This window comes from Cetorhinus maximus, chromosome 21 (genome assembly GCF_964194155.1).
Source record: "Cetorhinus maximus chromosome 21, sCetMax3.hap1.1, whole genome shotgun sequence".
Lineage (NCBI taxonomy): Eukaryota > Metazoa > Chordata > Chondrichthyes > Lamniformes > Cetorhinidae > Cetorhinus > Cetorhinus maximus.
The window spans coordinates 44,188,929-44,214,294 of NC_135899.1; the positions used below are offsets into that span (position 1 = coordinate 44,188,929).

The 25,366-nt window shown below is 44.8% G+C and overlaps 1 protein-coding gene across 1 annotated transcript in view; it reads right to left on the reverse strand.

The window, feature by feature from the left end:
• The window catches only part of col16a1 (collagen, type XVI, alpha 1), a 413,938-nt gene that overhangs the window by 155,824 nt on the left and 232,748 nt on the right, over positions 1-25,366 (reverse strand). Inside the window, exons 21-25 of the mRNA XM_078566895.1 lie at positions 14,289-14,324; positions 13,651-13,686; positions 10,887-11,000; positions 7,634-7,678; positions 5,233-5,268 (exon numbers count right to left, since the gene is read on the reverse strand). Of these exons, the coding sequence (XP_078423021.1) occupies positions 5,233-5,268; positions 7,634-7,678; positions 10,887-11,000; positions 13,651-13,686; positions 14,289-14,324 (267 nt within the window). The remainder of the gene's footprint in view (positions 1-5,232; positions 5,269-7,633; positions 7,679-10,886; positions 11,001-13,650; positions 13,687-14,288; positions 14,325-25,366) is intronic.

Genomic DNA, 25,366 nt, shown 5'->3' on the forward strand with positions numbered 1-25,366 from the left:
AGGGGTGTTACCAACCGATCCATGGCTGACACCAAATCAACACTGGGAACCGTGACTGCATTTTCTGATCACTTGTCTGTTTCAAGAGGGATCAGAGGCTGAGGCTGTCGGCAGTTGCAAAGTCTTGCTGCTACCAACTGGGAGGATTCTTCATTGCTAAAGATTCTCTGATCCTCACCTTCTCATCATATTCCAAATTCCTCACAGGATAAACATTGTCCCATCAAACACTCCCAGGACAGGTACAGCACGGGGTTAGATACAGAGTAAAGCTCCATCTACATTGCCCCATCAAACACTCTCAGGGCAGGTGTAGTACGGAGTTAGATACAGAGTAAAGGTCCTTCTCTACTGTCCCATCAAAAAATTCCTAAAGTTGGTATAAGGAACTAAATATACCAGGTTGTAACGTCTACACGAATTTTCAGGAAAATGGTAAAGGAGGAGAGTAGTCTTTGTGATTAAACTGAAATCACTTCAATGATAAGAGGATATAACAAAAGGCAAGTAGACAAAGGAGAAAAGGATTCAATACTGCAGTAGAGTTCTGTCTAGACCCCTTGGTAGCCGCTGTGAAGTGGTAGATTCCATAACTATAGATATTAGACAAGCATGTAGTAAACGCAGTGGAGTTGTAGTGGGGGATTTTAACTTTCATGTTGATTATCACAGCAGACTGGCACATGTCAAAAAGGCAGCAAATTTCTTGAATGTTTCCAGGTTTGTTTCTGCAGCAACTGGGGAAAAAAGGGGGCAGGCTATATTCAATGTAGTAGTGAATAATGAACTAGATTTAGTTAACAGCCTCATGGAGTATGACCATTTATCTAATCGTGATCATAATCTGATTGATTGGAACATATAGTGTTTGAAATGGAGAAATGTGAAACAGGTGCTAAGATTCTAGATTTAGATAAAGGCTGAGCTCAATGGAATAAGACAGAGGCTGTTCACAGTAAACCAGGCAAATTTGCTAATGGGTAAAATGCCAGAAGATCTGCAGGAGGTGCTCAGAAAAGAATGTAATTTGATATTGAACCAGTTTATACTCCTAAGCGACAAGAGTGCTACTTGCCACAAAAAAAAAACAACCGTGGATGGCCAAAGAGGAGGAGAGATCATAAAGCTAAAAGAAAGTGTAGTAGAAGGGCCTGGCACATACAGGGTTAATGTGAGACTCAGCACAGTACTGCCCACACAGTGATGTAAGAAGGCACAAGACCTAGGCTTAGGGTCAGTGTGGTGTTGGCCAGAGATATGTTAAGACCTAGGATGGAGATAGCGCTTTTCCTGTACCCATTACTGTATATTTGTATATAGTTACAAAGTAGTTCATAAAAACTTCTTGCTGTTCACATGCAGAAGACTACGAAGGCTTCTTCAACAGATGTGTTCTACAACCAACACCATCCCAACATGGTGGCAGCTCTGGGTCGAAAAACCTCACAGAAATGGTGAAAGACTAAGAAAAAAGACACCTTCAATGGATTCTGAGCTGAAAGGAGCTCCCAATCTACAGATGTTGAGAATATTCGCCAGAAAAAGCTCCAGAGAGAAGAGTCTGGAAACCGAGGGCAGAGGTTTTACTGCAGCAGAAGACTCCCTTGGAAGTCCCGCTTCAGCACGCAGAGTCCATAGATTGCAAGGGCAAGCTAAATCCTTTTCACTTCCAAGCTGCAGCCAGTCCTGAGAAGCCCTTTTACTAATTCAGTGAGACGTGCTGTTTGAACGAAGGCCGTTGCTAATCCCGATTCCGAGCCTCAACCCGTGGCCTCCGAGTTGAACAGGAAAAAAAAGCAAATTAACAATCAACTTACTCAAATCTCGAGAACCTTGCGACCATCTGAGCCCATAAACAGCAAGTATGTTGCTCATTCAAACGTCTCACTACATTGCTGATTAAATCAAGTTGGCAGATTGCCGAGCCACACAGCCATTGGTGAAAACTCTTCTTGAAGCGCGGCTGTCGCCATTTTGTAAAGCCCGCAAAAACTGACAAGCTCGAGAGATCAGTTGTTCTGCAGTGAACGGCGACGCCATCTTGGAAGCCTGAGAGCTCTTAAAACTGTAACCACACTTTTAAAATCTTCAACATGGATCAAAAATCCAACTCACTGGATCGCTTTAGATCAATGCCTGGACCAAATCCAACAGGACATTTGGCATTCTTGAGAAGCGGCTTTTCATACTACTTGAGTACATTAGGCCTCAGTTAGAAAAAAAACCAGAGAAGACCAGATTAATGCCTTTTTTTGAAAAAAACTAGTTTGGTGATCTTGTGAATCACATTGTCCTGATGCAAGGCATTGATGAATTCGAAACCAGCCTTGGGGAAATGTTAACAGCCTATGATGAATATTTTAATCTTCAAGCTGAGGAGAGTTCAGAGTTTAATAAGAGGCATTAAAAACCCCCAACAAAATGATAGAAATGTAAAAGACAACACCCAAACAAACTACATGAGGGCACCAGAGAGACAAAGAGCTCTCTGGAAGCCCCAGTAATATATCTTTATAGAAAGACTGAGCCAGAAGTCCCAAATGATTTCCTTTTTGAAGAAACGGACACATTTCCAGAACTGTAACAGCAGCTGGTAGTGAATGACAAGGAAAAAGCACTTGTCAGACGGAGCAAGGGAAAGCAGAAATATAATCAGAAAATGTTTACATCAAAGCTGAGTTTGAAGGACTCAACCTGAAGTGCAGCCCAGCATGACAGCAGCCAAGAAAGGCACTCATTGCCTTGAAGGACTCTTTGATGAACCAAGACGTGACCTTTGGAAATACATGAGGAGTTGGGAAAGACGATGAATGCTACTTCAGGAAAAACTGTGTTAGAGTTATCAGCAACGACAAAGCAATACATTGATATACAGAGTGAGAAGAAAAGAGCGGTTCGAGAAAATAAACAGTTGACAGAGCAGCTAATTATCCTACAGGATCAGATTCAAAAACAGTCCATTACCCTTCAGCAACAAGATAAAATAAATAATACCTTGAGCAGCAGAACGGCACAACAGCAGAAAAAAAACTCACTGAGACTTTTAAATTTCAAGAAAACTTGAACTTCGCAACAGGAAGCCTGTTACTACAAGGATCCCTCAGGTCTAGGTTTGTCCCTCAAGGACATTATGAAGCGAGATAAAATGAATTTAATGCCACTCTGAAAGAACTGATGACCCATTTTTCAGAGAAGACTCAAGAACGTGCACTATTCCGAGAGGAAGCTGAGAGGTACAAGGATGAGACGGCAGCGCTGAAGGAAACAGTTGTACATTTGGAAGGAACCGTGGAAAAACATGGCATTCCCAAAGAGGTATATGAAGAGATGAAAATCCAGGACGTGGAATGGCAAGCGAAGGTGGAAGTTCTCACTGAAGAGTGTGAGGTCTTTTAAAAACAATTGGCAGAAGCACAATTACAAAATGGGAACTTGAAAGGTAGCACAGAGGAACTATACTCTGCCAAGGAAAAAACGATCAGTGGAGGGAATACAGCATGGAGCAGTAGAGATCTTTGAGCTGATGTATGTTATCCATAATCAGCCTTTTTCTCTTCTGAGCAGGGATGCCTGCATAACCCCGCATCTGCTCCAGCCAGCCAGGGGATAGAAAGACCACCACTGCCATTTGCCAGCCAGAACAGCACGGCCCTGAGTACTCAAACACAAAGAGTACTCTGACTCATATTTCACCTTCGATCACTATTCTCTTCTTGTGGAGCATGTTTGTCCATTATCATTCCAGGTCCTGGAAAATCCACAGTGGTCAGACCAACTTACCGTCCATGAGATTACCATGGCATCTCCAGTGGAAGCAGCACCAGAGCAAGAACAGCAGTCCGAGAAGCCTCTATCTCCAACTCTGATGATAGTACAGCTGGTACATCAACCACAGTGTTCACACTGCAACTTCCAGCCAGCACGCCACATGGGATGCTGCAACTGGGTAGCAGCCTACCACCACCAATAACAAAAAACAAAGGCGAGCATACCACTCAACCTTCTTCTCACCACAGGAATGCTCTTCCTCAGCCTCAGAGGGCTTCCAGACAGCCCACATGGAGAGAGAAGAAAAAGCAGCGCCAAGGAGACGAATACCATCTTCATCTGCCCCACAAGAAACAATCAAGAGTAACAACAATTATGCATCGATACAAGAGCCGATCTGACCAGGCGGGGGGTCAAAATAAAGCAATGGAAGAAAAGAATGAAAGAAAACCAAATGTCAGTCTAGCCTCCAAGCCAACAACAAGAAGCAGAATCAACAGAGCCTATCAGTCTCCTGACAGAACAGCAAACAAGATGTGGAAGGGGTACAAGGCCTCGAGGCAAATTGAACCTCTAATTTCAAGGACTTGAAGGGGGGAGATGGCATAGTGAGAATGTCATTAATGTTCGTACTGTAATAGCAATAATATTGGAATAGCATTGAGTTTGTAACAATAACGTAAATGCATAAGATGTTTAACAATATAAGACTTGAAACAAACTAATGTAACTCTATATCCATGGGATAAAGTCTTGGGGGAGGTGTAGTAGAAAGGTCTGGCAAGTCCAGGGTTAATGTGGGGCTGAGTACAGTACTGCCCATACAGTGATGTAAGAAGGCACATGACCTAGCCCTAGAGTCAGTGTGGTATTGGCCAGAGACGTATTAAGGCCTAGGATGGAGATAGCTCCTTGCCTTACCCTTTACTGTATATTTGTATATAGTTACAAGTAGTTAATATATACTTGCTGTTAACATACAGAAGACTTCAAAGACTTCTATAACAGACACGTTCTGACACCAACATCATTACAACACAAAACATACAAAAACTGCAACAAAAAAAAATCACACTGATTCAGGCAAATGGATAAGATACGGGGCAAAGGTGGGTATATGGAGTTAGGTCAAAGATAAGCTATAACCTGATTGAATGGTGGAACAGGTCTGAGGGGCTAAAATGGCCTATTCCTGTTTCTATGTTATCAGGGCATAGGTTATTGCAAAATAAATGTTTTTATGTTAGGGATTCACCCTCATTCTGTTTAAGGTCCTTACAACCAGTAGAGAAACATCATAGTGTACAGTTCAGTCCACTGGGATGCCAGGTTCACTTTGTCTCTGGTACTAGCCCTTCATTCCCCTCTGTATGAAGGCTGGGTTTTGTGTTCTGTGTTTGTCCTGCTGTAACTGAAATGAGGCAGGAGAGAGTAACGTAAGTGAGAAATGATCACTGTACTCACGGTTTTCCCCGTGGCTCCTGACTTGCCGATGTTACCCTGTGAAATGGAGACTTGTCATTTGAACAGTGTACAACAGCCAATGATTCCAGTTTGATTCAAGGCCCTCATTTTCCCACACACTCAATTATCCACACTGTAGTTCAACCTGGTGAGTCACAGGATTCACATTTACACATTTATACTAATGCAATGTTTTTCACCAACTTTTCACTAACTAAGCTGCAGAAAGGAATATGTTAAAAAGCTTGTGAGGGACATCTAGGGCAACACTGAAGGTTTTTGCAATTATGTTAAGAGGTGAGTGGTTCAGAGTAATGTGTTGTCAGGATGATAAAATAATTCTCATAATGTTATTGGAATTTATTGTAAAACAGAGTAATAATGGGATGTGTCTGTGTGTGTGTCTGTGTGAGAGACTTAATTGGATTAAAGGCAGCTGGTCTGAAGGCTTTGATGTCAACATGGGGGAAGTTTAGAATATAAGGTGTAAAAGGACATTTGCATTTCTAAATAAACCAGACTAGATTGTTTTCAAAGGAGGGGTGAAATGTGTCACCTAGCCAGGTGAAGTTTAGGAACAGTGTTTATTTTTTCCCAAAGGTTACTGGTAAAACTTAATGCTATGAGAGATTTTTTATTATGAGAAAGGTAAAGTCCAAAGACACAGTGAAACAATGGGAATTTGCATTCAAAGGGAAACATATGTATAACTGATCGAAGGCTGTGTGTGTAAGGGTAGGCATTTTAAGATCTTACAAGTGTGAAAAACCTTCAGTATCTATGCCTCAAGCTGCAAAGAACTGAAGTTAAGAAAACTTACTTTGAATTTGACTTGTTCAGGGTATCATGTTTCTTTGCCTGGATCTTTTAAAATCTATGTGTTTTACTGTTGCCTTAATGAAAGTGTTACTGGAAGTTAGATTGAGTAGGGGATTTAGAAGTTATCATTGTAGTAATTTGTAGATCCAAATATGTATTTAAAAATAATTTCTCTTACTAATAAATGTTTAATCTAGTTTTGTAAAAGCCATAAAACTTGGTGGTCTTATTACTACTGAATTCAAGGCATGCATTTCAAAATTTATACAAACTACAAAACAAATTGTGGCAAATTGTTTCACCTTTCCCTTTGGGATTTGAACAACTCAGCATTTACCATCAGCTGTGCGACAACATGTGTGCACCTGCATGATAGACACAGGTAATATTGTAATTGGAAATCAGGAAATAGCACTTACTGAAGAGCTACCTTGTTTTGGTCTTCACAAAAGAGATGAGGATAAAATACCAGAGATATGAGGAAAATAATATATCAAGGGGAGGAACTATAGATTCAATGAAAGTAAAAATAATGGTGAAAGGGAAACTCAAGATGAAAGCAGACAAAATCTCCAGGACCAGATGGTTTTCACCCCAGAGTATTAACTTAGATGAAGAAATTGTCGATGTGCTCGTTATGAACTTCCAAAACGTGCTTGATTCAGGAATTGTTCCCTTGCTTTCAAAAATTCTCAATGTTAATCAATTATTTAAGAATGATAAGCGAGATAAACCAGGAAATTATAGGCCAGTTAGTCTAACATCAGTTATGGGAATGGAACTGGAGTGTATTATTAATGGTTCAGTGGCTGAGCACTTGGACGAATATAAGCTGATCAGAGTCAGCCAGCATGGGTTTGTAAAGGATAAATCGTGTCTAACTAACCTCACTGCTTTTTTTTTTGAAGAGGTATCTAACATGGTGAATAATGAAGTGTATCTATGGATGTTATTTATAGACGACATTCAACAAGGCTCCAGATAAGAAAAGGCTCCACTTAACAAAAATGATAGCGCATGAAATTGGATGATTGAGATAGGTGCTGAATTGGTTCAAAGGAGACAGAGAACAGGCATGTATTCAAATTGGCAGAATGCAACTAGTGGTAACCTGGCTCTGGCTGCGTGTCGTAGAGAGATTTGTAGGAAAATGCTGACCTACAGAGATCCACAGGTGAAGAAGGGTCTGCAAACAAACGTTGGCCTCATTCTAAATGTCACAAAACGTAACCAAGAATCAGCACCATGTTTCATTATTTTCGATTCAGGGACTAGGGAAGAGATGGGAGGGTTTCGTACCCTGATTCTGAGCATAAGCAGACCATGAGATAGGCTTAGTGAGGAACCCCTGCCAATATTACATAGACAGGGCACTTTCACTGAGGCATCTATCTGTCTGAAATATCTCAAATGGCTGTGGTGAGATTTGAAATCAGGCACTCTGGATTATAAGTTTGGATCTGAATTACAAGTCAATCACAATAACCACTACATTACTGTACTGCTCAATATTGTTTGAATTAAACAGTTTGTTTGCTGAAGTGCAGTTTTTAAGATAGATATTGTCAACTCAGTGACTAACCTTTTCTCCCTTTAAGCCATGCAGACCTGGTGCTCCGGGTTGGCCCTATAAAGAGACAATTAATATTGATATGGCAATTTATCACATTCTCAGAACACCCTAAAAAGCGTCATGGCCTATGAATGACTGCTTGAAAAGCAATCACGGTCCTTATTTAGATAAAAGTAGCAACTAATTTGTGCAAAGCAAGATCCCACAAGACAATGAATGAACAACTATTAATCTGTTTTTATTTGGTGATGTGAGCCAAGGGAGGAATGCTGGCCAGGTCCCTGGCAGAACTCCCTACTCCTCTTCAAATATAGGCATTGGACTGGATTTATGGAGGCAGAGGGAGTTGTGGGGGTTGTGGGGGACACCACTTTCGCCTGTCACACAGACTCCGTGATGTATTTATGGTGGGCACCCACCAGGAGCACTAACGGGAAGCAGAAGCTTGCAATGTTGAAGTGATTTGTAAGATATAGCCGAGGACGGCTAAGTGTCTCAGTGTGCCTTTCAAACAGGCCAGGGAGTCCTATGGACAAAGTCACTCTCGATCTCCCACAACAGTATGACTGAGTGGCTGCAATTAGATATAGCAATGTCTGAAACAGTACAAGGTGCTCCACATGTGGGGGCTGGTAGGGAGGGGGTCCCGAGGCCCATAGTCCTCCTGATAAGACTGGATAGTATTGCAACTGCATTACCTGCTGTGACTTGTTGAACTACTGGGCTGTTCGTGAATGTAAGGATTGTTTTTTTCTGGTGAGTCGGCTTGTTAACTCTGATTAGTGTGTTCTTTTAAATCGGCCAGTAAAGTAAACTCACTACATAGCATCATGCCTCCACCTGAACCCGTTTCAGCTGCTGTCCTGCGGACACCTCTAGAGCACCCAGTGTGTGAGAGGGAATTGATAGGACCCCCAGCAGAAACAAACAGTCAGCTCAAAGCCTCACCCCAAACCAAGGACTACATAGGTCAGTGTTTGAAGGCCAATCAGGAGGGAGAGGAGGCTTCTCACCCTCCATTCCCACATTCTGGGGCCTTTCACCTGGCAGTGCCAGGCAGCATCGCGACGAGTGGCATATGTGCAAGGAGAGAAATCAGGTCACCTCCCCAGTCAGCATTTGCATTGGATGAACATAAGAAATAGGAACAGGAGTAGACCATTCGGCCCCTCCAACCCACTTTGCCATTCAATAAGATCATGGCTGATCTTGTGTTTCGATTTCCACCTTCCCATCTAACCCTGGAAACCTTTGATTCCGTTGCCTAACAAGCATCTATTTACCTCAGCCTTAAAAATATTCAATGATGCCACCTCCTGAGGCAAAGAGTTCCAAAGTTGCACAACCCTCTGAGAGAAAACATTTCTCCTCATCTCTGTCCAAAAAGGGCAACCCCTAATTTTAAAACAGTGCCCCCTAGTGGGACAGGGGTTGGCCTGGAGACAGAGATGGTTTTCACTTGGGAAAAGAAAACCAAAGGCAGGGCTGAGGGCCCTCAGCACTTGCTCTTCTCAGTCATTGTCCCTCTGATCTGAGCCAGAATTGCAAGTGAAGGAAAATTCAGGCCATGGGAATCTAATATCCACATCAACAGGCAACGGGATCTGCGAGGGAAGATGAGACCTCTATCTCGTCTGAAAAACAACACCCCTGACAGTACAACCCTCACTCAGTGTTACAGTGGAGCATCCGACTAGATTGTGTGCTCATGTCCGAGTGAACTCAACCTCTGACCATGCAGTTCTCCCTCATTCTGAAGATGACAGCTTAGATAACGTGAGCCCACAATGAGATTGGAACCTTTGACCTTCTGACCTAGAGATTTGAGTAAATTCACAGTCAATGACTGCTCTGCTTGTGAATTAAAGCAATAGCAAGCTGATCCCTACCGGGGGCCATGAAGAATCATGGGTCAGAAACAATAAACTCAAATTCACAAACACCACTCATCATTTTAAACGTCGTATAACTTGCTCTTCAAAATAGCCGATTCTGATTCTCTGACATGTGATAAGCTTTGAGGCCCTGCCCCTTAAAAAGTGAGTGTTAACAGGGTTTTGAACTATACAGAGGCTAGACCTAATCCCTGCAATCATCCGATGTGCAATCACATGGGCACTCCAGCAGGATCGGGAACCTTGACTGATTTTGGCTGTGGAGCTGGCTTGATCATTACCGATTGGTTCTGATTCTTCAACCATCCCATATTCCACTGGCACTGAGGCCAATTCTGGAGTCCCACCACAATGCCAGCTGTGATTAATAAACCCAGACAAGACTAAGAATTGACTCAGGTACTTTCCTTCCTGTACGGTTCAGTCCTACACTGGCCAGAGTATTTAGTAACTGAGCCATCAGGAGGAGCTGTGGCTTGCTTCTGAACACACTGTACCAGTGTAGATCTACCTCTGATCTGGAACCTGAAGTGTAACGGGGGCACTGACCTAACCAGGAGGTGTCAGCCTGCGGTACTTTGCGCTGGATTTATTTCCACGCTCATCAACCAAATGCAGACGATTAATAATTTCTGCTTTTTGCAGATATGACCTTTCTCATGATTGTCCTAGAGCCGCCAGGAATTGAGGGGTCATCCCCAGGACACTGTTCTGAGCAACCCGGTAGAAAAATCAAATGGCAATTAAATAAAATTGTCAGGTTTTTTCCATTTTCTTTGAACACTTATTTATTGGAGATATTGGAGATGGGAAAACGCTGCTTGGTTGGCAGTCAATAATCACCCAATTGTTGTGAGAAGGTGGGATGCCACAAGAACGGACACTTTAGGTGGAAGTATGAGGGGACAGATGGTCAGGTGATGATGAAATCTCCAGGAATTAGCCCAAGCACAGTTGGCAACTTAAATGTACCAAATGACTACTCCATGTTCTAAACTAAATGTGCTAATCTGTGCCACTATTGGTTCGCACGGTTACTTGAGCAACTACTTACCATGATTCTGTGTGTGTGCAAACACACGTGGCCATCTTGTTTTTGGTTGACAGATTTGAACGATTATCCTGACTGTTGAAGATTACAAAACTACTGTGGACTGTGTTGATAGAAAATGACATCATAGAGCAGGCCCAAGTGTCAGTCAAGCACAGCTGAGGTTTGCTTTAATGTGAGGCAGTGATATGGATCAAACTGTCACTATCTCCAAACCTTCCCAATGAGCAAAATCAATTCAAGGATATAAAGTGATTTCTATGCAGCAACATCTATTTCCTCTCTGACTTAAAGCCGCTATAGTTCGGATACTCACGGGTGGTCCAGGTTCTTGAACTCCTGGGGTTCCTGGGTCACCTTTAGCTCCTGGAAGTCCCACAATGTTTCCAAGCTCGTCAGGGAGTTGTGGACAGGCTTTGCAGGATTCACCCTACGTCACAGAGCAGAGGTAAAATATTTCATATTGGTGAGTAATCCAGCTTCTCCCCTCCCCCATCTCTCCAATAAAATAACAAGAAAATAATTCAACAATAGCTCCACAAGCCTGTGTACAGGTTTTGTTGAGTGGGTGGTATTATTATTAGCAGCTGTGAGTATCTATAGGTGGCACTTAATGGAGGCAATGGGTGTCTCACCTCCCTGCTGGAGAGACCACATCACCTCTTTTCAGGAAGGCCTGCTGAATTAAGCACCAGTCAAGCACTTAACTTGGCAGCGGTGGGCCTTTCCTGGGATCAAGGACCCCAGGATGAAGTCCCACTCACCGAGAACTGCCAGCCAATCAGCAGCTAATGGCTCTTTATTGCTCAGCAGCACCACCAGGGAGGCTGTGGCTGCTGTCAGTAATGCACCAACCCAGGGCCTAGGATTGTAGAGGGACCCAGGCATAGATGAGTGATGGCAGGGGGGGTTGTGAAATGGGGGTTGTGGGGGAGGGCGAGTGGATTTGGCAGCATGGGCAGGGGCGTGGCTCTCAGTGGATCCCCCTTCTCCTGATGCTGGGTCTCTTGATCAAGCACTCACTGCTTTGAACAAGGGACGCCCCTGGGAGCCCACAAGCAACCCTGACAGAGTTTGCTTTTCGGACTGCCCGCGTGGCGAGCCACCACCTGTTGCAGCAAACTTAGATACATTACTCTCTGTCTCTTTGTCTAAGTCACTAATATAGATTTAAATAGCTGAGGCCCCAGCACTGATCCTTGCAGTACTCCACTCGTCACAGCCTACCAAATGCCACATTTCTGTCTGCTTCCTGTCCATTAACCAATCCTCTATCCAGTCTAACATATCACCCCCAACACCATGAGCCCTTATCTCGTGTATTCACCTTTTGTAAACTTAGCACCTTATCGAATGCTTTTTAGGAATCCAACATCTACATCTACAGATTCCCCTTTATCTATCCTACTTGTGATATCCTCAAAACACACTAATAAATTTGTCAAACAGCATTTCCCTTTTGTAAAACCACGATGACTTGTTCTAATCCGAATATGATTTTCTAAGTGCATTGTTCAGACTTCCTTAATAATAGATTCCACCATGTTCCCGGTGACTGTTATCTCTCTCCCTCCTTTCTTGAATAGCGGTGTAACATTTTCTAACTTCCAATCTGTTGGGACCGTTGCAGAATTGAGGGAATTTTGGAAAATCATAGCTGACACATGCACTATCTCTGCAGCTCTCTCTTTCAGAACCCTAGGATGTGTAGGCCCTTAGGTCCTGGGGATTTGTCAGGTTTTAGTCCCTTGAGGTTCTCCAATACTTTTTCTCTGATCTAAATTACTTTAATTCTCTCACTCTTATTATCCCCCAGGTTACCCTTTATTTCTGCTATGTAACTTGTGTCTTCTGCTATGAAGACAAATGCACAATACTTCTCTGCACTGGGCCCAATTCTGCTTCTCTGCAGTGATGAGTTCCCTTTTAATGGCAGGAATCTGACCAGAACCCTGGCTCCATCTAGGCAAGTAGCTGAGGACTACAGAGTGACTGGAATCTTGGCCTTCCCGCTCTCCCACCAGCAATGATTATGACCCCTGACCCCAGGAAAATGTGAGTTTGCCATATTCTCGCATGATAAAGTTGGTATCTATGGTAATGACAACTCTGCCCTTAAAAGGATTTTCTAACATATGGATTTTTCTCTGGTTTTTGAAACCTGTTTCATGTTCTAAACTGGCTGAGCAGCTGCTTTATGGATCAACTGCCAATTTCCTCCCAGAATCATGTGATAATACACCATGTCGATGGCAAGAAAAACTGCCAGAGCAACTAATTCTTTAAGGACATAGACTTGAAGTGAGTATTGCATATTACTACTTGCACAATACAGTGTTCTCCGATATCCTTGCTACTGTCAATTAGCTGCTTAACCTGCACAGAACTAGTTTAACAGGCCAACTGAGATCAGTTATCTGATCGACTCAAGCCACAGGTTCAAACCTTACAAAAATTCCAACACACAATTTGTCAAACCCAGGGTTATTGGACAGATTGGGCTTACCTTAGCTCTATAAGAGCTGATTTCAGATCGTAAGGTATGCAGTTCACCCACTGAATCTGTATTCAGGCTGTTTGAATGAGTAATTGCTACTTTAAAAAGCTAGTACTGTGGAATTGTCTATTATGCAATACTAAATGGTTCCACAGAATTTACCTGAAGTCTAGATCTGGAGCTTAGAATCATAGAATGATACATCACAGGAGGCCATTTGGCCCATTGTGCTTGTGCCATCTCCATGAATTAATCTAATTAATCTTACTTCCCTACTCTATCCACATAGCCCTGCAAATTTTTCCTATTTATCCACATTTAGCCAATTCTCTTTAGAAAGTTACTATTGAAACTGCTTCCACTGCCCTTTCAGGCAGCGCATTCCAGATCAGAACAACTTGTGGCATCAAAATAATTCTCATCACCCCCAAGGTACTTTTGCCAATACCTTGGTCTATCATTTGTGGCCCTAAGATTGAGGTGTAGGGCAGAGGAATGTTTCTGTTCATGTAAAGGGAATTAGCTTTTATTATGATAGACTTATGGACAGGAATTCTCGGATTTCAACAGTTAATGAGCTCACCTTCTCTCCTTTCAGACCAGGATCTCCCGTATCTCCCTGCATGGAATTTAAACAAAGATTCATCAGATAAAGGAACGTATGTTCTTTTATAAGATTACATTGTCTGGGATGGAGTCCAAATTAGTAACAACCAACCATCCAAGCATTCACCACATTTTTTTTAAACTGGGAAATCTCCAAGTCAACAGCTAGTTATCCTCCCAAAGCTCAGAGAGCTGATGCCATGTCCTGCCCATATTGTGGGAAACATGTCACGAAAAGGACTAGACAAAGTAGGTCATAAAGATATACAGGCAATTTGGAGTGTTAAATGACCAATGCCTCTGACCCCAATAAATACTCCACCCGTCCTCAGTAAATGCCCAACACCACCTGACCCCAATACTCACACCACCTGACTTCTGACCCTAATATCCCACCGCACCCAATAAATTCCACACCACCCGAACCCTGACCCTAATAATTACCCCACGCGGCTCCTGACCCCAATACTCCCACCACCTGACTTCTGACCCTAATAAATACACCACCCCACCCCAATAAATTACCCACATCAGCCGATCTCTGACCCCAATAAATAGCCCACAATCCTACTAATGTAGGGTTACAGATCTCGTTAGGATGTTCTTGTATCTTACCTTCTCACCCTGTGTTCCTGGAGGTCCAGACACACCCTAGGTTTGCATTCGAAGAGATAATTAGATACTATGCAATATTTGTTAGTACAGATGACACACAGACAAGACAACTGATCCATCAGAATCCTCTGACAGCTCAACACCTTTGTGTACATTCTTGAGACAGCTGGAATCCAGACAGAAACGTGTGGCAACAATTACCACCAGTTCTCTCTTTAACAATATAGCTCGTGCAATGTGTCAAGCTGTGGTAACCTCAGATGAAGGCTGTGACTGATTAATGAAGACATTTCACAAATGTTAGCAAAAAAGAACCTTGCTGAGATTTCATAAGGGAGAAGACGAGAGCAGAACGTCCTAATGCGATAATACCTATGAACATTGCACAGTGAGCACCAGAACAGCGTGCTTTCCCAGGTTAGGTCACAGAATCATGGAAACTTTAGAGTGCAAAAGGAGGCCATTCAGCCCATAGAGTCTGCACTGGCTCGCTGAAGGAGCATTCCACCGAGTCCCACTCCCCTGTTTTATCCCCGCAACTTTGCTCATTCTTTCCTTTCAGATAGCAATCTAATTCCCTTTTCAATACCTCGATCGAACCTGCCTCCACCACCCTTTCAGGAAGTTCGCTCCAGACTCCAACTGACCTCTGGGTGAAACATTTTTCCTCACATCACATTTACTCCTTTTGCCAATTATTTTGTATCTGTGCCTTCTAGTTCTTGACGCTCTCTTGAGTGGGAACAGTTTCTCATTATTTACCCTGTCCATACCCCTCAGCATCTTCAATACATCTATCAAGTCTCCTCTCAACCTTCTTTTCTCCAAGGAAAACAGTCCCAACCTCTCCCATCTATCCTCATAGCTACAGTTCTTCACCCCGACAATCATTCTTCCGAATCTCCTCTGTACTCTCTCCAATGCCTTCACATTCTTCCTCAAGTATGGCGCCCAGAACTGGACACAATACTCCAGATGAGGCCTAACGAGTGTCTTATACAAGTTCACCATGGCCTCCTTACTCTTGTACTCAATGCCCCTATTAATAAAGCCTAAGATACTATGGGCTGAATTTTAAGCTCGGCATGCAGGCGCGCGCCTGACACACACGAGCATTAAGAAGCGCGCGATGACGTCGTCGAGCCTCCTGACATCAACATGCACTTGCGTGATATTTTGGTCAGCGGGTGCGCGTGGGAGTTAGCAGCACACCTGCTGGCAAGTAAGAGGGCTGTTAACCCTCCACGGGCGGGATGAGGTTTCTGATGTTAATTAAAAATAAAATACAAGTTTTCAGAACTCATTTGCAATATGTCCCTGCTCACGTGACAGAGTCACATGAGGGGGCATGTTTTCCTTATCTTTTAAAACTTTAGTTTTAATGTGAAAAATCTTCAGCTCCCCAAGGCAGCTCTGTACCTTCAGGGAGCTTTCTGTGAGCGCACCCGCGCGCATGTGCTGTCCCCCGCACTCGCCCTCCTTCCCTCCCACCCCCTCACATAGGCAGTGCTGAGCGATTCAGTGTGCAATTCACGCTGGCTGCCTGTTAATTGGCCAGCGTAAAATCACGGTCTGGGCCCGATTGCGGGTAGTGGACTGTTACACGCCCACTCTTGGGCATGCCCGCTGCGCCTGCCCTACGAGGGGAAAATCCTCCCCTCTATGCTTTATTAACTGCTTTCTCAACATGCCCTGTCACCTTCAATGACTTATGTGCATATACACCAAGGTCCCTCTGTTCCTGCACCTCCTTTAGAGTTTCTCCCTTTATTTTATAATGTCTTTCCATATTCTTCCTACCAAAATGAATCACTTCACAATTCTCTGCATTGAACTTCATCTGCCTCTTGTCTGCCCAATCCACCAACATGTCTATGTCCTTTGAAGTTCCAGACTATCCCCATCACAGTTGACGTTTCCAATCTTTGGAACATATGCAAATTTTGAAATTATGCCCTGCACACCACAGTCTAGGTCATTAATATATATCAGGAAGAGCAAGGGTCCCAACACTGACCCCTGAGGGACTCCACTACAAACCTTCCTCCAATCTGAAAAACAACCATTTATCACTCCTTCTCTGTTTCCTGTCACTCAGCCAATTTCTTATCCAAGTGCCTATTTTCTGTTTTATTCCATGACCTAGAATCTTGCTCACAAGTCTGTTGTGTGGCACTGTATCAAATGCCTTTTGAAAATCCATATACACCACATCAACAGTCTTATCAACCTTTTCTGTTACCTTTTGAAAAAACTCCAGCAAGTTAGTTAAACATGATTTTCCCTTAATGAATCCATTCTGGCTTTTCTTAATTATCCTGCACTTGTCTAAGTGACTATTGATTTTGTCCTAGACTATAATTTCCAGAAGTTTCCCTACAACTGAGGTCAAACTGACTGGCCTGTAGTTGCCAGCTTTATCCTTGCTCCCATTTTTGAACAAAGGTGCAACGTGTTCAGTTTTCCAGTCCTCTGGCACCTCCCCTGTGTCTAAGGAAGACTGGAAGATTATCACTAATGTCTCTGCAATTTCCACTCTCACTTCCCTCAGTACCCTTGGATGCATCTCATCCGGTCCTGGTACCTTATCAATTTTAAGTAAAGATAGTCTCTCCAACACCTCCTTCCTTTCGATTGTAAGTTCTTCTAGTGTACCAGTTACCTCCTCTCCCACCTCAGCCTGGGTAGCATCTTCTTTCTTTGCAAGGACAGATGCAAAGTACTTTTTAATACCTCCGCTATTTCTCCTGCCTCCACATGCAAGTCCCATTTTTTATCCCTAATCGGCCCTACTCTTTACTTTACCACCTTTTATTATTTATATGCTTATAGGAGACCTTGGGATTCCCTTTCCACAAAGCACAGGTCAGGAATGTGATGGAATACTTTCCACATGCCTGGATGAGTGCAATGCTTGACACCATCCAGTCTAAAATGGAAAGCAAGGATGGGTCTGAGAGATTTTTCATAATCCCAAATGCATGCCACAATATTTGACATGCCCATAAATTGCATCTCATTGACTACACACTGTCCAATACTGACTACTTAGCAAGGAAAAGTTAATTTGATATTTAAGTGTCAAGTACTGTTAGTTCACACCAATTTTATGTAAGTTACCCCTTGAAAAAGATTCCTCATCCCATATCCCAACTCATAGGGAGCATTAAGCAAAGTGAACCGGTGATTGAGAACTTACCGGTGTCAAGTTGCGTATCTCTTCCATGACTCGTGGCCAGAATGTCTGAAGCAAGTGTTGGGCTTCACTGCTGCTACCACCTCCCTGAGGGGCTGTAGTAAATGAACCATCTGCAGTAGCAGACATTCCTGGACCTTGAGTCAGACGATTTTTGGAATGATTCCCAAGAGTGTTTGGGTTCCCATTAAAGTGAATGCAGTCCCTCGGGGATACATGTCTCTCCCCTCCACAGCTCCAATAGCTTCACTTCTCCAGGGATAGAGGTAGCCCCTCTCTGCTCCATCCCGGGATAGAGACAATTCCTCCAGCTTGCAGGTAACCTCTCCACATAGCTCCTCTTGGATACAGGTAGTTTCTCTCCCCCAGGGATACCACCCTTTTAGTCCATCATTCTGCACAACCTCCCCGAAACCCTTCATTGCTGATGAACAAAGCTCCAAAACTAGCCCACGTGAATTTACAGAGTTCACGACAGTTGCAAATGGGTTTAAAATTTTCAAATAAAGTCTTAAACACAGCAAGGACCCAAAGTCATATTTCTGGTGTTTTATGTTGATTTTTAAAAAGTTTTTTTTTAATTTCTCCTCACTGAGCCATGTGCTTTCTCAATATTTTTCAATAGATTTTTGTATTATCGAAATAATTTGCTTTAAAAATGGAAAAACTTCCATGATTACATTTCCTTAAACACACTCCATCTAAAGTGCAGAAATGATATTTTGATGCCTTCAATCTTTAAACTTCAAGCATAAAGACAGACTTAAAGAAGGTATTTTGGTCTTTGTGCTGATTCCCAATTCTTTAGGCCAGGTTATACATTCCACTGAATCTAATGAGATTCTCAGGAAATTCCAGCGTAAATTCACGCCATACCTGGAAATTCTGGGCGAACCACCGCATTTGATCACATAGTGAGTCCTGATCTCAGGCTAGTTCCCAAATCAATGCAGACAAAATGGTCTTCCCAGAGAGTACGAGAGAGAAAAGTGAGACTTGAGGATCCTGGATAGCAGCAGGTGGAAAGGTAACAACAACCTTATCGTAGAGAATGAGCTGCGTTTTTTTTATTCATTCTTGGAAAGTGAGCGTCACCGGCTAAGGTGGCATTAATTATCCATCCCTAATTGCCCTCGAGAAGCTGGTGGTGAGCTGCCTTCTTGAACTGCTGCAGTCCATGTGGAGGAGGTACACCCGCAGTGCTGTTAGGGAGGGAGTTCCAGGGTTTTCACTCACTGAAGGAAGGGTGATATATTTTCAAGTCAAGATGGTGAGTGGCTTGGAGGGGAACTTCCAGGTGGTGGTGTTCCCATGTGTCTGCTGCCCTTGTCCTTCTAGATGGTAGCGGTCATGGATTTGGAAGATGCTGTCTAAGGACCCTAGGTGAATTCCTGCAGTGCATCTTGTAGATGGTACACACTGCTGCTACTGTGCGTCGGTGGTGGAGAGACTGGATGCTGAAGGTGCTGATAAAGCGGGCTGCTTTGTCCTGGATGATGTTGAACTTTCCTGAGTGTTGTTGGAGCTGCACTCGACCAGGCAATTGGGGAGTATTCCATCGTACTCCTGACTTGTGCCTGTAGATGGTGGACAGGCTTCGGGGAGTCAGGAGGTGGGTTATTTGCCACAGAATTCCCAGCCTCTGACCTGCTCTTGTAGCCACAGTATTTATGTGGCTGGTCCAGTTCAGTTTCTGGTCAATGGTAACCCCCAGAATGTTGATGGTGATGTCAAGAGATGAAGAGGAGAAAATGTTGAGGAGGAATTGCAGGAATAACAGTAGATTCTGAAGATTTCAGAGGTGAGTTTAAAGATCAGCAGTTTATACAAAGCTGTCAACATGCCTCCTAAAATAATAAAGCCTAAAGTGAGCAAGTTCAGAACATCCACAGGTTAATGCTAAACTAAAATTGATTGAATGGCTTGAAGAGACTGGCTCACAACCTGTTATTCAACACCATCTTTGCAATCTCTCTCACTTGGAAAATTTTGCTTGGATCAGCATTCAGCTCAACTTGGAATAAAAACAGTGAAGAATAAACAAAAGGAAACTTGCTGGCCTCACGGGTGAGTTTTGCTTCATATCATTCAGCCAGTTTCAACTTGCCAGAACCATTACATCAGACACTCCCTGTGGAGGAGATAAAAATAACTTTGGGAGCATTTCCAGCTCAGGCTTGCTGTATGTTCCACTCAGCGATCCCATCACTTTCTTACCTTTCCTTCTTTAACACGTCCTGTGTTATTCCAACTCATTAACCTCCTCCGCCACTGTCTGTGTCACAGCCAACATCAGGGCATGGTTTACATTCCCTTCGAATACCTCTCCAGTGAGGATACTGAAGCTGTCATTGCTATGGGTTAAGGGGGACACAAAATGGCTTTCCTCACCCAAGAAGGAACTTCTTCCCCTCCCACCTGGGAGGTATCTTGCTCCAGCTTATCCATTGCCCAAAATGGTGAAAGCAAAATTTTTCTGTGAGTCCATAAATATAAAATAGTCACTAATAAATCCAACCAGGAATTGGAGGCACTTTATTTTTACCCAGAGAGTTTTGAGAATGTGGGACTTCCTACCGCTGGGTAAGTGAGACTAGTACAAATGCTTTTAGAGGGAAACTAGATAAGCATGTGGGACAGAAAGGTACCTGTGATAGGGTTAGTTGAAGTAGGGTGGGAGAAGGCTGCTGTGAAGCATGGGCTTGAGAGAAGTGATCTGTTTGTGTGCTGAATACTTTGATGTAATTCTACACATGGATATCCTGAGGTGTTGGTGAGGGAGGGGGAGGGATGGGTAATGTGTTTGTATTCGATCAGCACTTGACTGTGAATGTGTGTAGGTTCTGGCTTTTTCTACAGTTATGACCATGCTGCATTATCCCTCCTCTTTGTCTGGATTTGTCTGCAGCTTTTGACATTGTCAATCTTTCTTCTGCTGTTCAACTCAGTGGAACCTCGCTCTCTCGTGGTTCCCTCTTACCTATCTGCTCATAGGCAGATCATCTCCAGCAATGGCTCCTCATCACACTCCAGTGCCGTTACATCTAGGCTTCCCAGGGATCTGTTCTTGACCTTCCTCCCATGCCTCAGCTCATCTGCTACTGAAACTCTTATCCACGCCTTTGTTATCTCTAGACTCGGCTATTCATATGCTTTCTTGGATGGCCTCCCAGCATGCACCCTGCATAAACCTGCGTTCATTCATAATTCTGCCGTCTGTATCCAACTTGTATCAAGTCTTGTTTACCTATTACTCTATACTTGCTGACCTACACGGGTTTCTGGTCCCCAACCATAAATTTACCATTCTAATCTTTGATAAATCCCTGCCTCCCATTTGCTTCAGTCCTACAACTCTCAGAGAATTCTGCATTCTTCCAACATTGGCATTTAGCGCATCCTCACTTTTCTTTTCTCCATCAATGATGGAAATGCTCTAGAATGTTCTAGAACTCCCTCCATTAGGACTGCTACCTCATATTCCCTCACCTCATTTACAACAACACAATTTATATTCACATAACACCTTCAACATAATAAAACATTCTGAGGCACTTCTCAGCAGCATTTGAAGTATAATATGAGACTGAGCTACGCAAGACAATATTAGGATAGGTGGCTTGGTTTTAAGGAGTGTCTTAAAGAAAGAAAGAGGAGTAGAGAGGCAGAAAGGTTTAGGGAGGGATTTCCAGAGCTTAGGGTCCAGGCAGTTGAAGGCATGGGGCTGGATTTTACAGACCCCTGCTGGGCATGTTTTCAGTGGCTGGGGGTGGGGGGGGGTCACATAAAATATGTCAGGTGGCTAGGCCACCCCCTGCATGTCCACCCACCCCCAGACCCCCATAATGTACTAGGTGGGTGGGTGCTGAAACTAGCAGAGCACCTGCCATATTTAAATGAATAGTTAAAGGTGAATTAGGCTTGTTAGCTATTGGCTGTGATAAAATGCTGCCGACACCATAACATGGTTAGAGCATGCGGGCAGGCAGGAGTGGGCTGGTCACTTTTTTTTGGCCTAAATAAAAAACCGTGGGAAGAAGGGAGGGGGGTCACCTCATTCAGGGGGTGCCCTGTGTGCAATGGCACCTCCCCCGCAAGATATCACCACCCCCCACTTCCTTCCTTGTCATTTGCAATCCGAAACCCAAACCCCACCCCACCAGCTGCAGCCCCCATCCTTGGTGTAGTAACTGAAGGTATAGCCTCTCCTGCTGTCTATCAGGGATCATGTGATGTTCTTGGAGGCTCCGACCAATCAGTGCGGGCAATCTGGGGGGGGGGGGGCTTCCTGATGAGAGCCCTGATTGACCCTCATTATTTATGCACTCCCGGAAACACGCCGTTTCCATGGCGGGCAGGATCTCATTTACCCGTCTGCCATCACCCCGCCGGTGCATCACGCCAGGCGCCATGTTTAAAGTCCAGCCACACACACACACGTCTCAGTGCTTCTAGCTCAGCACTGCTGCACGGAAGACATGGCCCTGAAACTGAAGAACACTGCAGCCCCCAGGTTCAGCGACGTGTCCCTCGAGCACCTCTTGGAAGCCATGGAGGCCCCCCGGGATGTCCTCTACCCCCGCTCTGGCCACAGGATGGGCAGCAACAGCACTAACCAGGCTTGGGAGGCGGTGGCAGTGGTGGTCAGCGCCAATGCCCTGCAAAAGAGGACAGCAATCCAGTGCAGCAAGAGGATGAATGATCTCCTCCATTCCGCCAGGGTAAGTCACTTTTCTCATCACTCTCAACTCACACACTCACAAACTCAGCACACATCCACAGGGCCCTCACTCACTGCCAGTTCAAGGCACATCACCATTCACTCTCTCAAACACAACTTCATTGTCCCCATCCCATCCATGGGATCACTCACCACCCACCACAGGCCAGGCATACTTATCATCTGACCTCGCAAGCGTCCTGCTTTTACTTTCTCCATCTCTATTGTTGCAGGACAAGCTGACACACAACAAGAGAGGTTGCAGACCGATGGAGGGTTGCCTGAAATCAAGGTCCTCACGGACTTTGAAAACAGAGCCATCCAGCTGGCCAGCGAGGATCTGGACCGGTCCTGCTCTGAAGGTGAGGTTGGCGCTGCTCTACCAAGTGAGGGTCCAACAGTGCAACATCCATCAGACAACCATGCCGTGAGTGATGTGTCCTCTTTCACAGGCCACTGCCATGCACTAATTATCTCCCCTTGCTTTCACAGGCACATCTGCCAAACAGCCAACAGAGCCCATGACCCAGGGCCTCCAATCACGTTCCACAGAAACCTCTGAAGAGGAATCTGAAGGCACCCTCCCTGAAGTCCCGTCACAGCGCTCACCCACACCCTCCACCATCACAGAGACACACACTTCGGTGGGACGTAGCTTTAAAGTCTGATCCACAGCAGGCGAAGGCAGGGACTTCCCTGGTGTCCGGCACTCGGAGGGCTGCTGGAGGCCAGAATGTTGCTGAGGCCGAGTCAGGTGATGAGCCTCTGGACTCAGTCATGTCAGAGTTGCTGGAGCTGCAAAGGCAAGCTCAGTAACATCAGGAAGGGACATCCGCTGCACTCTTCAGATTGCAAGGTAAGATGGAGGAGTCCGTCCGCCTTCAGGCTGAGGTGATAGTGCCAGCATTGCAACGTACCGAGGTCAATACTGGCAGGATGGCGGCCGCCATGGAGGCCTTGGTCCAGGACATCGCTCCTGCACGGGCTTAACTCCATTACTGATGCCATGGTTGGCATCCAACAGTGCGTATGCGAGAGGGGTGCTGATTAGCTCGATCTCACTCCAGCTATCCCTGCTCCTCAAGGAGTCAGCCAGGGGCCCTCGGGCACTATAGGGAGGAAGATCAGCAGGTGCACACTCCGGGCCCATCCATCCAGGTGACTCCGAGAGTGCCCGGCCAATCAGACTCCCTTCTTCCTGTGACCTCCGCAGTTCTAGCTCCACAGGCTGAGGAGGGTGACCCTGTCACACAGCAGGACCCTGAAAGCAGGTCGGGACCCTCAAAGTCTCAGCCCGTCAGAGGACGCCCACCAAAGTTATCACAGACAGGGCGTCACAGTCAGCAGGCTGCCTCCACCTCCGCTGTGGATGTCCGGGGAGCACCAAGACGGAGCAGCAGGGTTAGGCCAGTTAAGGAGAATGAACTCTTTTAGAGTCAACGAGGTTCCCAACGTCTGATGGTGGGAAATGCGGCCCGCCACTGGTGGGCTGAGTGAACGATTGTGGACTGGTTTCCCACCGTCATAAAACCGATCATGCCATATTGTCTGTTCAGGGCACTGACCACGCCCGACGCCAGCAGGCATTGAAAATTCCGCCCCTTGTTTTGCAAGGGCGGTTGAATTCACCAGTGTCTGAAGAGATGAGACCATTCCATGCCCGAAAAACAGAGTTAAGTTGTCAAGAGGGAATTTTGTTGTGGGCAAGAGTTGTCATCCCTTCGCAAGGAAGAGAACCACTCTTGACCGAGCTTCACGGAGCATCCAGGAATATCAAAGATGCTTGTGCGAAGCTATGTCTGGTGGCCAGGCATTGACAGTGACATTGAAAGCATGGTCAAGCACTGTCTCCAGTGTCAGCAACGACGTGGGTATGGAAATCAGACAAAAGGACTGTGATATAATTAAAGAATTAGCATAGAAAGGGAGGAGGTTCTAAGTGGTCTGGCAGGCTTAAAAGTAGATAAATCTCCAGGCCCGGATGAAATGTATCCCAGGCTACTGAGTGAGGCAAGGGAGGAGATAGCAGGGGCGCTGGCAATAATTTTCAATACCTCTCTGGCCACAGGAGATGTGCCAGAGGACTGGAGGACAGCCAATGTGGTATCGTTATTCAAGAAGGGAGGAAGGGATAAACCAGGGAACTACAGGCCAGTCAGTCTAACCTCAGTGGTGGTGAAACTATTGGAAGCAATTCTGAGGAACAGAATTAATCTACACTTGGAGAAGCAGGGATTAATCAGGGACAGTCAGCATGGTTTTGTTAAGGGGAGGTCATGTCTGACCAGTCTGATTGAATTTTTCAAAGAGGTGACCAGGTGTGTAGATGAGGGCAATGTAGTCTACTTGGACTTCAGCAAGACTTTTGATAAGATCCCACATGGGAGACTGACAATGAAGCTAAGAGCCCATGGGATCCAAGGCAATTCGGCAAATTAGATCCAGAATTGGCTGAGTGGCAGGAAGCTGAGGGTGATGGTTGAGGGGTGTTTTTGTGACTGGATGCCTGTGTCCAGTGGGGTTCCACAGGGATCGATGTTGGGTCCCTTGCTGTTTGTGGTATATATAAATTATTTAGACTTGAATGTAAGAGGGTTGATCAGTAAGTGTGTGGATGACACGAAAATTGGTGGGGTGGTAAATAGTGAAGGGGATAGCCTTAGATTACGGGAGGATATAGACGGGCTGGTCAGATGGGATGATCAGTGGCAAATGCAATTTAATCCGGATAAGTGTGAGGTAATGCACTTGGGCAGGACAAACAAGGCACGGGAATACACGATGAATGATAGGATCCTGGGAAGTACCGAGGATCAGAGGGACTTTGGTGTGCATGTCCACCGGTTCCTTAAGGTAGCGGGACAGGTAGATAAGGTGGTTAAGAAGGCATATGGGATATTTGCCTTTATTGGCTGAGGCGTAGAATATAAGAGCAGGGAGGTTATGCTGGAACTGGAGAGTTTTACTTATGAGGAGAGATTGGATTAACTGGGGTTATTTTCCCCGGAGCAGAGGAGATTGAGGGGGGACATGATTGAGGTGCATAAAATTATGAGGGGCATAGATAGGATAGACAGGAAGGGACTTTTCCCCTTGGTGGAGGGATCAATAACCAGGGGGCATAGATTTAAGGTAAGGGGCAGGAGGTTTAGAGGGGATGTG